The sequence below is a fragment of the Dunckerocampus dactyliophorus genome, chromosome 8 (genome assembly GCF_027744805.1).
Source record: "Dunckerocampus dactyliophorus isolate RoL2022-P2 chromosome 8, RoL_Ddac_1.1, whole genome shotgun sequence".
Classification (NCBI taxonomy): Eukaryota; Metazoa; Chordata; class Actinopteri; order Syngnathiformes; family Syngnathidae; genus Dunckerocampus; species Dunckerocampus dactyliophorus.
In genome coordinates, this window is record NC_072826.1 from 31,807,878 (window position 1) to 31,823,921 (window position 16,044).

The following is a 16,044-nucleotide window of genomic DNA, read 5'->3' on the forward strand; positions in this document are numbered from 1 at the left end:
GTGCCCGTGCAGCTCGCGTGGTTGCCATTGACTATGAACGAATTAACTGATCAAAGTATCTGATGTGCAGGTTGTCAGTTCAAGAGTAACTAGAACGGTTGGATGGACCTGCGAGCAAGCAAAAGAACATGACGTGATTGACGTCTCGTTCCTCAGTTTGATGAAGTCCTGCTGTCTACGCAAGCCCACTTACCCCCACCAGAGGGCATTCAATGTTCGTTACTATAGTCACTATAACCTCCCGCAAGCCCCAAGATTCTTTTTTTTTTAAGGATTAATGATAAATTGTCAAAACCGGTGTTAAAGACACACGATTCCTCTCAGTGTTTGAAATCCTTAGGTCCAAGTAATGAAGGCATGCTACTCTGAGGTAGTGAATAAAATGTCTAACTGCAGTGTTTCATACATTTAATGATATGCACAACGCTATTGTTTATAGTAAATACAACACAAGTAATTTTTTGTGTGCTCATGGAGGCTTCAAATATATTGCTCACCACTGTCAATCTAGTTTTAACATTAACAGGGGCGGAGCCACACATGTTTCATTGGGGCGGCCAAGGTGAGACCATTACTCTCGTAGGGGTGGCAATAAGTTGATACCTGAATTGTCTGGATGGCCGTTGTGGTGGCCGGAGAGTGACCCGTAGCTCCGCCACTGCTTTTGGAGCGTCTACGAGAGCAATTAATAGCTGAGCAGGACATGTTTTCAATGCAGTTTCTGGATTCTGCTCAACATCATGGCAGCCAAACCCGCACAGGGCATACTACGGAAGTGGAAGAGGATCACCTCTCCCGTTTTAACTCTAGACTCCTTGATTTACGTGCTCACTCATGATGCTGCAGAGAGCTTCTGTTATTAACAGATGTGCTGAATCATGCTTCAGAATTTAAAGAGTGAAAACTTGACCGGAACCGACTAAAGTAATCATGGAAAACTTACCCACCGCCTGCAGTTCATGCCATACGCACTTTTATTGACAGCTGGAAAGTTGTGTGCTGCAGTGAAATGTGTCCAAGCGGAAACGGGGGTTAGGCTGAGCTAATGTTCTTCACCACAGAGCCGCGTTTGTCAAAATTGGGCCCCCAACCGTGGTTAGCTCCGCCACTGAACATTAATAATACTCCACAGCACCAGTCAGAAGATTATTATTTGAATTTATTACATAAAAGGGGAAACATGAAACCCTTTACATGCTACATTTACAATCTTGGCTTCAATGACCGCAATTCATGACAAAAGCAACACTAAATGACAGGCAAGAAAAAATATTTCCAGTTTTAAAGTCATTGTTTCACTGCTCACTTTGCTGTCAAACAAAACGATAGAGAGCCGCCACACGCTGCGCTCCCTCGCTTAGTCAGTCCACAACTCTGCGGCCCAGCTTTTAACAGGAACCCAAAAGAGACAGCATATCGCCCTAATTCTCACCTCCCTGCACTGGTTGCTGCTTCGTTTTAGAATTGAGTTCAAGATTTGATTCTTTGTTTTTAAGGCGTTCAATGGACTGGCCCATCAATACATTTCGGACCCCCTGCAAATGTACACTCCAGTGCGCACATTGAGGCCAGCTCCAACTAGTGATGCCCAAGACCAGAACACTCTCCCCCCTCATGTAAAAACGGCCCCCACAAAGGAATGCTTTAAGTCTCATCTTAAAACCCACTTTCATTCTCTGGCTTTTAACTGGGCGTGAGTTGTGTGGTCCTCCGTGTCTTTTATTCTTCTCTTTTTTTGGTTTTATTCATACAACTCTTTATTTTTATCTATTTCTTTTATTTATTGTTTCTTATTTATTGTTTTACTTCTTGTTTTAAATATAGTAATGTTTTAAATGTCTTTGTTAAATTTGATTTATTCGTTTTTACTGCAGTAATGTGTACTTTTCCGTCATATTTATTGTTTGACCAGTCTGTGCAGCACTTTGGAAACAGTGTTTATCAAACGTGCTAAATAAATAATGTGGGTTGGATACCGTTTTCTTCCTGAACATGATTGCATTTTACAGCATTTCAATACACAGACACCCATTGCTGCTGTTTGGATGCAATAAGCAAAATCTGGTTGATAAAGTGCAACGTTATTACTAAGGCACTGCTGCAACAACATGGTGTCCTTGTCCTCAACATTTAAGGATCCTGATAGTTTGAATTGGAAACCGGCATGGTTGGGTTCTGGTATAAAAACATGTAGGAGTCACACAGCAGCCTTCGCACAAGTGCAGGAGCATACGAAGGGTCGGTCCGGGCCTGCTCCTCCTCCGACTGGGACAGGAAGTTACCCAGCTCCGGACACGCTCGGATCTCGGGGATGCTGAAGCCCCTTTGGTCGTCACCTGCAAACAAGAGCGGTGGTAAGATTGTGATATTACAGATTGAGAAGAGGTAGAACAGTCAACGGCGTCACGCTGCCATCTTATCTGTCTTGGCTGAGGCTGTTTTATCCAAAGAGAAACACACGGGTCATGGGTTTCACTTACAAACCAAAACATGAAATATCCTCACCACATCTGTCCGCCATGCTGTCAAAGAAGAGCCAGGAGTGTGGGTCTGAGCCAAATTTGACAAAGGACACATAGTGGCTGGTGTGAATGCAAAGCACAGCAAACAGCTGCATCGTGTGCCCGGGCGCAGGGGAAGCCGTGGCGACCTCAGCTGGAACTGACAGAGGCTTTGGAGAATGCCCCTGTCGTGAGGGATGAGTGTGCACCTTTAAAATAAGGTGCAATTAATAAACGTGTTTAACAACAACCACGATTATTTGCCTTACCTGTGTGTTGCAGGTGCCGCAGTACTGTTTGATTCTCCCTTGATGGAGTTTATGATCTGGCAGACACTGGAGACACTCATGCGCTGCCAACTGGCCACAGATGAAACACTGCCTGGGAGCTGTGAGAATACACACCCATGAGGGACCGTGTGACTGAACAGCTATTTGATGCCCTAACGCAGGGGTCACCGACCCATCCATCGCGAGCTACTGGTCAATCTTTGAGACTTTGCCGGCCTATCGCGAGAATATTTTGGGGGGTGGGGGGTGGGGAATGTGTTACTACATTATCAGTGCCCTCCCCTCCCGGACAGTGACAAACAGGCACGCATTTTGACCACTGAACACGCCTGAAAGCTCCCGCAAGGAGCCCGGCTCCCAAAACCCGACCGGAGGTATCAGCACATGTACACCGGATCGCCTCGCCGCAAAAACCATGTAGTGGTTAAGTGAGGGCGAGTGAGTGAGTGACAGAGCGCAGCGACATGCCTGTGCGCACATCAGTAGTTGCACGTTAAAATCTGCCTTTGCTACCTCAAAATTAAATATAACTCCATACATGTGCGCCTCCAAAAAATTCCTCAAGCTGCGGCTCATTAGGGCTGCGTTGCGTTGACTAGTCTCTCTCTCCTCACCATTGCTTGCCCACGAGACTGAGCCAACAAGCAGAGATGCAGTTTGCTCATGGCCCCCACGCCACAAGCCCGACGCAGGCAGGGGTGGCCAAAGTGCGCTAGTGGGCCATCGGCGGGCCATGGCTCATTTGTCATTGCATCACTGCAAAAACAAAATAAAATTTAAACAGCAGCAAAACTGGAAAAAATAGAACCACATACACAATAAAAAAAAGTTGAAATGTTGACACCAACACCCAATAATAACACAAAACTATCTATTGAAGATGAAGCTTGAAATATCTCGCACTTTTTACTTGACTTTCAGTGTCCAGAAGTGTTTGCCCCCTTCCTGATTTATTTTTTTTTGCATGTTTGTCACACTTAAATGTTTCTGATCATCAAACAAATGTAAATATTAGTCAATGACAACACAACTCAACACTTGATGCACCTTTTCAATGAAACATTTTATTATTAAGGGAGAAAAAACATCCAAAGCTACATGTCCCCACCTCCGTTAAACATAACAGCTGACTTGAGATCTATCAGTGTGGAAAAGGTTATAAAGCCATTTCTAAAGCTTTGGGACTCCAGCCAACCACAGTGAGAGCCATTATCCACAAATGGCCAAAACATGGAACAGTGGTGAACCTTCCCAGGTGTGGCCGGCCAACCGAAATGACCCCAAGAGTGCACCCACGACTCATCCGAGAGGTCACAAAAGACCCCACAACAACATCCAAAGAACTGCAGGCCTCACTCGCCTCAGTTAAGATCAGTGTTCATGAATCCACCATAAGAACTGGGCAAAAATGGCCTGCATGGCAGAGTTCCAAGACCAAAACCACTGCTGAACAAAAACAGCATTAAGGCTGGTCTCAATTTGGCCAGAAAACATCTTGATGATCCCCAAGACCTTTGGGAAAATACTCAAAAGTGGAACTTTCTGGAAGGTGTGTGTCCCATTACATCTGGCATTTCAGAAAAAGAACCACATAGCCACAGTAAAACGTGGTGGTGGTAGTGTGATGGTCTTCAGGACCTGGAAGACTTGCTGTGATGAATGGAAGCATGAATTGTGCTAAAGGAGAATGTTGGTGACCTCAAGCTGAAAGCAACTTGGGTTCTGCAGCAGGACAATGATCCAAAACACACCAGCAAGTCCACCTCTGAATGGATGAAGACTTTGGAGTGGTCTAGTCCAAGTCCTGACCTGAATCCTATTGAGATGCTGTGGCATGACCTTAACAAGGAAAAGCCTCCAATGTGGCTGAATGACAACAATTGTGCAAAATTCCTCCCCAGCGCTGGAAGAGACTCATTGCAAGTTATCACAAACGCTTGATTGCAGTTGTTGCTGCTAAGGGGGGCCAACCACTTATTAGCTTTAGGGGGACATCACTTTTGCACACAGAGACATGCAGCTTTGGATTTTCCATCCATCCATCATTTTCTATGCCGCTTATCATCATTAGAGTCGCGGGGTTATGCTGGAGCCTACCCAGCTGACTTTGGGTGTACACGGGGGGTACACCCTGGACTGGTGGCCAGCCAATGGCAGGGCACATATAGACAAACAACCATTCACACTCACAGTGTGCTTTGGATGTTTTTTCTCCCATAATAATAAAACGTTTCATTGAAAAAGTGCATGAAGTGTTGAGCTGTCATTGACTAATATTTACATCTGTTTGATGATCTGAAACATTGAAGTATATATATTTCCTGGTTGGGGTGAGGGTGGGTAGATCGGCCAAGTGGTGGGGGTGGTTCACGGCCCAGACCAGGGATGTTTGTCTCAAAAAGGTTGGTGACCACTGCTCTAACGTCTGCTGCTTACAGTTGTGAAGGAGATCCGTAAGGTCCAGCTCCATGGAGGGAATGATGTGAGAAAACATTTTATATTTGTTTCCAAACCTTGGCATCTGAACTATCAGACATGATGGCATCTAAAGTAAAACAACAACTGGCATTAGAGTCACATTATCGTATGGTGGAACAGTTCATGTTTATTCTTCCTCTTTGCTGTACCTCTTCAAACTTCACGTCACACGACAGACAGGAAGCGTCCATTAACTGTTGAACGGTGGGTATGTGTGCCATCTGCTCTTTTTCCAGAAAGATCTGGAAAGTGTAAGCCCCCTGGTAACTTTCACCTCTGGACCTAGAAGAAACCTGTATACAGTAACCCAAATCTGACGTACAAGGACCTGATCATTAAAACTGGATTGCACAAGGTCATACCGGAGTTTAAGCAGCGGCTCAATGCCAAGAACCTTCTGGAAGAGAACTGTGATGAACTCCTCTGGATCTGCAAGCAAATACAAAAAGAGTTACAGTATGACTTGATACACCGAGCAGACCATCTGTTCCAAGTAGGGATGTCCCCATCCAAATATTTTGGCTTTTGATCCAATTTTTTTTATAGTCCTGCCTTTTTTTTAATTTGTGGAATTGAATATGGCATTAAAAAGAATGCAAGCAAAGTTTTGCTGAATGTACTTTTTTATTCCACAGCATGACCAACAATATTGTTTGGCTTTTGGAACAAACCTGCGAGTCAGCTCTCTAATCCAATAAAAGATCCAATAAAAGTCCATTCAATAAAAGATAAAATTGCAAAAAATAGGTGTGCAAAATACTTTTAGGGTAGGACTAATCATGTGACATGGTTATACATCAATTTGTGGTGTGATTTATAATATATCACTTTTTTTTTTAACAAACTCTCTTCAGCATAATAATTTATTGACGGTTCCTAGTATAAACAACCAGTGGTTGCAGCAGCAGAGGCGGAGTCAGAAATGTTTCATTGGAGTGGCCGAGGTGAGACCATTACTCACATAGGAGTGGCAAGAAGTGGACACCTGAAATGTCTAGATGGCCGGTGGGGTGGCCGCACCCACCGCTGGGCACCACGTAGCTCTGCCAACGTGAAACTAAGTTCATCAGGGTACACCTGAGACATGTCTGCATGGTGGTGTTTCCTTTTCTTCTTCTTGCGGGGTAGCGGGGGACGAGTGGCAACCGGCTTTGAGGTGCATTACCTCACCTGCCATGTCGGAGTGTGGCTCACAGTTACAAACACTACATGGCAACCGGATCGGCCCGATCTCGTGGCGGAAGCCGATATTATCCAACCTTCAAAATATAGCGGACCGGCAGCCGATCCCGATCCTGAAGATGGGATGGGGACATCTCTATTTACAAAAGCATTTAGAAAAATATGAACCTTTTTCCTCTGTTCGAAATGTGTCACAGCCAAGCTGATTGCGGAAATTCATCACACTCGCAGCAGGCACAAACCCTTGTCTGCAATGAAGGCATTGTCTGTCAGTGAGTTTCCATTCAAAAAAACTAAACACTGTACACAACCAAGCAGAGAAACACAACCTCTCATCCAAGCACGTTAGCGGGCAAACACATTCCATGTCTTTGTACTAATTGTAAACACTTTGGTAAAAGCAACACGGGAAGTTTCATACCTGCGTAAACGGTTGACTATTTTTCTCAGCGTGGAAGTAACGGCCTGCACCGAGTCAGCAGGTGTCTGGCAGATATTATCCAGGGTCACAGAGGAGCTGACCAAACTGAGGAAAGGAAACAGCTCAGTATTTCTCTGGATCTTGCTTGACTCCTTTGTCACTTCTCCTGGCAATCTTAAAGCTCGGCGGTGAGGTAACAATGCTACGCTACTTAACTTCAGGGCGTTGAACTGGTTTTACCTGAAGAGAGTGGCATCCAGATAACAGGAGTTGATGTGACCCTGAATCCCTTTCATTCTTCCCACCAACAGAGACGTGACCTCCGATTCGGGAATGGGTGCCACATATTCCTCAGAGTCCACATATGGAGGTACTAGAGCAAACAAAAACGCTGACTGTAAATACTTTGTGAGAAATATCATGAGCAAACGTGTGTCACTTTCAAACTGTTTGCAACGAACATAAAACATGTTCATAAAAGTTTTAATCTTAACCCTGTGAGCTCCAAAGCCGCAAAATTGCGACATTGCTGAAATGAAAGGGGACCTATTACACTCATTTATGGGCCTTTGTATTGAGTTGTGGACTCTATAGAGCAGCTACACATGATAACCCGCACAGAAAGCTTTCTAGATCTTCCAGACTCTGCACCTCTTCCTGCAGTGTTTCCTGTCTCCCGCCCAAACGGTCTGTGTAATTTACTCCACCCCAGCCTTCCTCCCGCCGAGCCCGCTGCGCTGTGATCGGTCACGCTCCCGAGGACTTCCGAACAGCTGCCGAACCCCTTTTGTCCGATGACTTACACAAAATAAGCACAGTAGGACACTGATAAATTGCAGGAATGCATAGGAGGCAGCAGAGGTGTTCAAGATCCCGCTGATGATGATGATGGCTGGGTTTGCTTGAGAGATGAGGAAGAGTATCACAAGTGGATCAGACATTTTGATGGATATCGTGGAGACGGGCATCTGATCATTTCTGAGCCTGGTGGCGTCATGGTATGCAAATTAGATGAGTGAATTTGCTCCCATCACAAACTTGGGGTCATACTGCTGATGTTTCTCATGTACAGTCTGCCTTTTTCCCTAACCAATGTCAAGCTACAAGCTTTTCAACTAGTCTTTTTGGTTTGGTTTAGTTTATTTGAACATGAAGGTTCCAATGGAATACATCTCATGAATCATTCTTTGACAGTTCCACATGTCCAAAAGGAGTAGGAAGAAGCAAAGCTTATTTAATCCTACCCCCCATCTATTCTACATCTAGTACAGTACATGTTGTTCACTTCCTGGATTCCATGTCGTGTTTTCTGTGATAGTCAGGATAATACATAATCCATATTGGTAAGTCCCAAAAAATAAGTAAATAAGTAATAATAGTAATAATAAGTGATAATAAATAAATAATTAGATAAATATGAGTAAAGAATTTTTTTTTCTTTAAACAAAACAAAACAAGAAATAGCAAACCTGACAGAACATCATTGTGATGATGAAGACTCTTCTGCTTGTATTTAGCAAACATCAACTGCTTGTATTGTTGATGAATGTGCTCATCTCTGTACTTTGTTGGACTTCCTTACTCAATCCCTTCCATAGTTTCATTCCACACACGGAAATGCTGTGGCTTTTCAGCGTAGTTCTCACATATAAATGTTTTAGGTTTCATCTTCCTCTAAGATCATATTTCTCCTCTCTGATTGAGAAATACTTTATTAGGTTTTTGGGTAACGAGTTGTTATTAACTTTATACATTATTCTAGCGGTTTGAAAGTGTACTAAATCTGCTAAATCTAAATCTGTGTGATATTAAAAATAAAGGTTTGTATGTTGTCTATACTTGGTATTATGAATGATCATCACTAATATGTGATATTAAAAATAAAGGTGGAGTGATTTTTGGTCAAGAACATATTTTGCTTTATTCAATATAGAGATATTTCTCACCACCTTTTGTTGTATATTTTTAATATGAGATTTCCAACTCATGATTTCATCTATTACAACCCCAAGGAATTTATATTCTTCCACTTTTTCAATATCCACTCCATTAATTTGTATTTGGTCATACGTGTCCTTTCTACTATTACCAAATAGCATTATTTTAGTTTTACTTAAGTTCAGAGATAATCTGTTCCTGTCAAACCATGACTTTAATATGACCTTTTCATCCTTGACCTTTTTAATGAGTTCTTGTGTGCTTTCACCAGAACAGAAAGCGGTGGTATCATCGGCGAATAAGACCAATTTTAAGTCCTTTGTTACTTTACAAATGTCGTTGATATACAAATTAAATAGTTTTGGTCCCAGTATGGACCCCTGGGGTACTCCACACGTGGTGTATAAACCCCCAGATGTATATTCTCCTAGCTTTACAAATTGCTTCCTGTTTGCTAGGTAGCTTTTAACCCAATTCAAAACTAATCCTCTAATTCTGTACCTTTCTAATTTTAAAATTAAGATATTGTGATTAATTGTATCGAAGGCTTTTGTCAGATCCATGAATACAGCAGCTTCACATCTTCTGTTGTCCATAGCAGTAGTGATTTCCTCCGTGATTTCCATCAGTGCCATAGAAGTTGAAATGTTGGCTCTGTAACCATATTGACTGCTAGCCAATAATTCATTCTTATTAATACATTTGTCCAACCTATTATTAAATAGCTTCTCCACAATTTTAGAGAATTGTGGTAACAAGGAAACTGGTCGATAATTTGTAAATTGGTGTTTGTCTCCTTTTTTGAAAATTGGAACCACCTTGGCTGTTTTCATTTTGCTTGGAAATATTCCAGTCTGAAATGATAAGTTACTAATCTATGTTAACGGGTCTGCGATCTCATTGATGACCCTTTTCATTGTTTCCATTTCCATTCCATGACAATCAGTTGATGTTTTTGCCTTAAAATGGTTAACAATGTCAGTGATCTCCTTTTTGGTTACAGCAGTGAGAAACATAGAATTAAGATTCCTATCAATGATATCATTCCCTTCATCAATTGTGTCTTGTTTTGGAATTTCTTCTTCCAGTTTTTGTCCAATATTTACAAAATATTCATTAAACATTTCAGCTACCGCATTCATGTCATTCCTGTAAGTGTTTCCAACCATGAAATAGGGAGGATAGTCTGCTTTCTTAAAGTTGTTCTTTATAATACTATTTAAGATGCCCCAAGTTGCTCTCATGTTATTTCTGTTCTTATTTAGTACGTGACTATAATATTCCCTCTTACACACTCTCAAGATAGTTGTCAACTTATTTTTGTAAGTCTTATACTTTTGTTCTGCTTCTTTAGTTTGTTGAATGATAAATGTCCTGTATGATGTGTTCTTCTTCTTACAGGCGTTTTTTAGTCCTTTTGTCATCCATGGCTGGTTGTTTCTCTTTTGCTTCTTGGACTTTTCTTGCCAGGGACAGTTCTTATCGTAGAGCTCCATATAAGTACCAAGGAAGCTGTCATATGCCTCATCCACATCTATTGCACTGTAGATACTCTCCCAACTTTGTTCTTCTAGTCCTATCTTGAAGGCCCGGATGCTGTCCTCTGTACGCAATCTTTGAAAAGTCTTTTTTGTCTCCACCTGTTTTTCTTATAATGTTCATTGTAGATTGTGAACACTGGAAGATGATCACTGATGTCACTCATTAGCAGGCCACTGATGGTGTTGTTATCCAAGTCATTGGTGAATATATTATCAATGAGGGTGGCACAGTGCTCTGTTATTCTACTTGGTCTAATGATTTTAGGATATAAACTCAAACTATACATTGTATCTATGAAGTCGTCTATTTCCTTGTACTTGTGTGAGTTCAAGAGGTCAATATTGAAGTCTCCACATATAAAAATAGTTTTTTGACCTCCTGTATGTCTGTAAACGTTGTCTTAATCCAATCCTCAAACATTCCAATCTTTGACTTTGGAGTTCTGTACACACAACTATAGTCATGTCAAAACTGAATAGTTTCATGAAAAAACTTAATGACGGGTTAACGACGCACACATCAAACAGTTAAGTTATAACGTAGTCCTTCAAAATGACTGACGGATGATTTCAGGAACTATCAAAAACCCAATGACAGTGACAGCAGCATGCATCAGTTCACGATTCTCATCGTGCCTAAAAAATACTTTATATTTGGGTTTCGCACCCCAAATGTAAATTCATAAAAAAATGGCGAGCCAATAAAAATGGACCGATTGTGAGCTCCCACAGCAAGCTGCTTTAAACGCCTGCAATTGCGACGTTCTTCTCACAATCAGCCTGTCATTCTTTGTTATGCCGGCAGCAACAGATATTTTTACTACAGTCCTCAATCTAGGTCTGTCACGATAATCCATATACACTAAGTCCCCAACTAACGAACACAATTGGTTCCAGACGATCGTTCTTATGTCGAATTGTTCTTAAGTAGGGGAAAAGGTAATATTAGCAATGATATAGGTACTACATGTACGTGTATACATATACAGTATATGTGTATGTATGTAAATATGAGTTTGGATGCAGTAGTAATATTAAACCAGGATAATTAATGAAAAAAACAATAATAAAAGTGATATAATAATACGTAATGATAAATGTTATTTACCTTTGAAGAGGAGTGGTCGAGCATACGTCGTTGTGGTGGAGGAGGAGGAGTTATTGAAAAAAAGTACAAATGGTGGTGGTGGTTAGACTCTTCTAAAAGAGGTAGTGTTCTGTGGGTGGTGTAGAATTAAGCAGGCCTATTAACTCTTCATAAACTTTAATCACACGCTCTGTCCGGGTTGTATCATACAGCTAAAACTTAGCTTTCTACTTGTATTTACCGGTAGCTTTCTCTGCCCAGTGTCTGTTGGTCCCATTAGCAGTGCCACAGTGCCCTCTGCTGGTTAAGCATGTAGCAGTACACTAGGTCCCCAATTTACGAAAATCCAACTTGCAAACATTCATGGATACGAACACAAGCCGACTGGTCTATACAGTAGTACCTCGCATAACGTAAACCTCCTTTTACGTAAATTCCACTGAACGTAAAGAATTTATGTAAAGTTTTTGCATCGTATTACGGAAGAAATTCCATTTAACGTAAAGCGTCAAGTCAGTGCACTTGTTTAATAAAGTTGATTTAAAAAAAAAAAAAAGAGTACACTTGGTGACGCCTTCTGATGCTTCACGCTCTCATTGGCTGATTTTCGGGGCACCGCCTACACTCTCATCTCATTGGCTGACTTGTGAGAGACAGGCTTCTCCCTTCAAACTCCTTCCTCTTCGTAGTCACCCTGAAACTAACTTAAACAATTAAGTTAAGTTACAAATGAAAATTTTGCACACAGCATTATCGTGTAGTGCGTGTGCGTTTGTCTGTGAGACCAGCTGACTCTTTGACCCTTTGAGTCGCGTTTCGACTCAGGCTAGTCCTCCTCCTCCTCCTCCTCTCCACTTGCGTTCTCCTGAACGGTAGGATTGTTTTTGTTTTTCAGTTTTATTCATTTACAGTAATCTTATTTATTACCTTATTTTATATTGGAATGTTACTGTACTATGTTTTGCTAACGTTTTCTTATATTTTCCCACCATATTTGGTGGATTTAGAATATTTTGAAGTGCCAAAGGGGTGAGATTGGAAAGATCTTGGAACGGATTAGGCTATGTACATCTATTTTACGCTTCCTATAACACAAAAACCCTATAACATAAAGGCTCTCGGAACGAATTATTTACGTTGTAGGGGCGTCTACTGTATTTTATTTTATTTTGCCTTGAAGTCGCTCCATCAGTAATTATACTGCTACATGCTTGACCAGTAGAGGGCACTGTGGCACTGCTAATGGGACCAACAGGAGAGAAAGACGAGGAAGAGGAGAGACGAAGGCTAAGTTGCAGTTGTTTGATACAACCCAGACAGAGCGTGTGATTAAAGTTTATGAAGAGTTAATAGGCCTGCTTAATTCTACACCACCCACAGAACACTACCTCTTTTAGAAGAGTCTAACCACCACCACCATTTGTCCTTTTTTTCAATAACTCCTCCTCCTCCACGATGACGTATGCTCGACCACTCCTCTTCAAAGGTAAATAACATTTATCATTACGTATTATTATATCACTTTTATTATTTTTTTTTATTATCCTGGTTTAATATTACTACTGCATCCAAACTCATATTTACATACATACACATATACTGTATATGTGTACACGTACATGTAGTACCTATATCATTGCTAATATTACCTTTTGTTGGACTTACGAACAAATCGACTTGCGAACGGTCGTCTGAAACCAATTGTGTTCTTAAGTAGGGGAACTAGTGTATAAATATTGAGTTACTAAAAGGCAAAATACATGAAAATATACACCAGTCAGCTTGCGTTCGTATCTCCGAATGTTCGCAAGTCGGATGTTCGTAAGTTGAGGAACTAGTGTATCGATCAATCGAACGATTAAAAAAAACAACAAAAAAAACAGGTTGATCATTTTGACAGCCTCCATAAATTGCATATACGCATGTCTGTTCCTTTTCCTCGTCTCGCTGTGCCACACTATATTCTATAGTGGAATGAACGGAGAGAGTGAACCCTCCTGTCAGCCATTCAGCCTCTTTGTCCCAGTATGTGCAGGCGCGGGCTACTAGTGACTGGATTATCGATGGCAATGTGCAGCACAATTACAGACCAGAAGCATTTGTTATCGTCCCTCTCAATATCGCGGTTCGATTATTGCTCCCTCGCTATAGTGCGATTTTTTCAGAAATTAATTAAATCATTAATGAGCACTGTTTGGTGGTAGACTATGGCCTATTATTAGTCAAGCACATTGAAATACAAGTGAAATGTAGTATTCTGACCTCTATGCGGCAGCAGTGACACATTGACTTCATCAATGTCAATGTGATTACATTTGAAGCGAAAAATCCAACATTGACAGCCTGATCTGAACCATTATGGAAATCAACCAATCCTCGTAAATGTGTCTTGTAAACAAAAAGTACTTTTGGATGCGGGTGTTCTCTTACAGAATAATACTAGCACCCTTGTCTGGTAAAAGTTAAAAACAGTTTGTAGGTGTGGCTCGAGAGAATAGCAACTCCCTCACCTGCCTTCTACCACCATGATTGAAATGTAATTATAAAAGACAGATTAATTAATGCACATTGTTGGACTGCATCAAGCAACTAACCTGTAGGTATTTGGATTTGGCTGGTGGTGTCGCTTGCTGTTGAAGAGCAGGCAAACCTGCTATCGGGGCTGCATTTGGTGACAGGGACAAACAAAGCTCTGCTTTTTTTGCAGGTGAACAGTCGCTGGCCTCCGTATATCCCATCAGAGCAGCCGTTCACGTCATAGTCCTGAAAGTATTAAGACAAAAAAGAGATTTAAATCCTGCAAAGAATCAAAAGACATCATGGTGTTAAAGCCTGGAATGAGTTACTTTGACTCACCAGTTCAATCCCGGCCCACTCGGCTGTCTTTCCTCCGGGGATGCCAAGCCATCTCAGGACGCCGTACACCGTGACCCCCGTGTTGGACACCACCTCCACCAAGGACCCCACTTCCAGAGGCGCACGCGACGTGCTGTGACTTTGACTCGGAATGACGCTCTGCTGCGTGTGGGTTGCTTTCACTCGTCCATTGGCACCAATATTTGGCATGGAGTTGATGCGTGCCACCGTTCTTTTGTTTGTTCCTGTGGAGAATGTAGGGAGGTTCCCGGTTAAATAATCGTACCACTTATCTGTAATCTTGAGATATGCTGCTGCTGCTGCTGCTCAAGTTGACCTCCGGCTAACACGGCACAGGTAGACAATATGTTTGAGGTATGTACACAACTCGAGAGAGCTGAACACACGCCATGCCATGCCATGTGATGACACCACTCGTCTGCATTCCTGAGCCACTGGACCAGTTTTTCCACAACCCCGAAGGGACATTTCACTTAGCATTTTCTGATGGTGCCACACCGGCCCCATGCATACCGTGATATTGGCCGTCTCCCCAGTTTAGTCCGAGCGGGACAGAGTACGATGGGACCACCTGGATGATGTCCGCCGCGCTGAACAGGGTTGGAGGAGCAGGCTTTTTAGATGATAAAGTCTGATCACTGTCCTGAAAGACAAAACCAAACCCAGATGCTTGAACGGTGCCCAAAGTACACAGTTTCACTTGTATGCACTACTAATCCTCATAACTACTCAATGTCATATGGATGGACTCAGTCTGTCAAGTTATGTAACAATATCACATGATCATGACGCACGTGTTCAATTCAAACGGTAAAACAACAAAACCCACCACAAATTCCACCTCAAAGGCCAACATCTGCAGGTCATCTTTGCTCTCCTTCTTCCCAACCCGCATCAGGTTCTTCACCAGTCCTGGTTTATGGCCCTTCTTGCTCTTCACCACCACCAGGTCATCCACAGTCAGCTCGCAGATGGCTGAGAACAGCTGAGGGTTGCACAGCAGCTCCAGGCGTTTGCTTACGGAGGAGACGAAGAGCAGTAGCTGGGCCTGATAGCGAGTCAAGGGGTAAGTGTCCTCCCTCCGCACCACGCCGCCCTTCTTGGGGCTCCCGGCGTTAGAGCCCCCGCAGTACAGGAGCCCCATCAGCTCCCCGCCGTGCGTCTCTGCCTCCTCCCGGCCGATGCAACCTCGGGAGAAGCCCTTCCTCGACTTCCCACGTATTACGATGAAAAACTTCTCCTTTAACACCGGACTGGGCTCCATTGAAACCCGATACGGTCACCAGGTGTGATACGGAACTGAAATGTAACAATACATAGATATAAACATACATTGTACGTTGCGTATAGGTTGTTAAATTAGGCATTACCTACTAGCTGGGTTACTTCCTCGCCAATAGCTTTGTGTCGAGCCAGAAACAATTAGTCGTCAGCTTGTCATGTTTGAAAAATTCACAAACCCTCCTCCTACTTACTCCTGACGAGGTGACTGCGAGTTTCTTCTTCGATTGTTCAAATGGTGACCCGGCTGTGACCGGCCACGCCCACCCGCCTCAGCTCTTCTTCTCCACCCTAAACACTGCACACGTGTCATGGCAGCGCGTGACTGCAGCTTAGATTAGATAATTGAGCATGTTTTTGTGACCCTGCGGATGTAGCCAGTTCCTCTACCTCAAGGACGGAAATGCAACTTTTTTTAATCAGAAAATCTGACATATCAGGTGCTTAT

At 42.5% G+C, this 16,044-nt stretch overlaps 1 protein-coding gene across 4 annotated transcripts; it reads right to left on the minus strand.

The window, feature by feature from the left end:
* Positions 1–1,155: 1,155 nt before the first annotated feature.
* On the minus strand, positions 1,156–15,831 carry cyldb (cylindromatosis (turban tumor syndrome), b). Of its 4 annotated transcripts, none has more exons than XM_054785836.1 (14): positions 15,686–15,826; positions 15,145–15,614; positions 14,829–14,958; positions 14,295–14,539; positions 14,033–14,201; positions 7,113–7,245; positions 6,873–6,977; positions 6,620–6,699; positions 5,632–5,698; positions 5,419–5,551; positions 5,228–5,336; positions 2,771–2,889; positions 2,506–2,686; positions 1,156–2,336 (listed from the first exon to the last, which is right to left on the minus strand). In XM_054785836.1, exons 2-14 carry the CDS (start codon positions 15,577–15,579, stop codon positions 2,131–2,133), a joined length of 2,112 nt encoding a protein of 703 aa, XP_054641811.1. In that variant the 5' UTR covers positions 15,580–15,614; positions 15,686–15,826; the 3' UTR covers positions 1,156–2,130. The 4 variants fall into 4 exon arrangements, with proteins under 4 accessions (XP_054641811.1, XP_054641812.1, XP_054641810.1 ...); XM_054785835.1 differs by having other exon boundaries at positions 1,157–2,336; positions 2,506–2,710; positions 15,690–15,831; XM_054785834.1 differs by having other exon boundaries at positions 1,157–2,336; positions 2,506–2,710.
* Between the last annotated feature and the right edge of the window lie 213 nt (positions 15,832–16,044).

Bases quoted from the DNA above. Each gene is read 5' to 3' on its own strand.
- cyldb (XM_054785835.1), bottom strand. From the start codon at position 15,579: ATGGAGCCCAGTCCGGTGTTAAAGGAGAAGTTTTTCATCGTAATACGT. The intron at 14,959-15,144 runs GTGGGTTTTGTT...TTTGTCTTTCAG, and splicing joins CCTTTGAGGTGGAATTTGTG to GACAGTGATCAGACTTTATC. The intron at 2,711-2,770 runs GTAAGGCAAATA...CTTATTTTAAAG, and splicing joins GCGGCACCTGCAACACACAG to GTGCACACTCATCCCTCACG.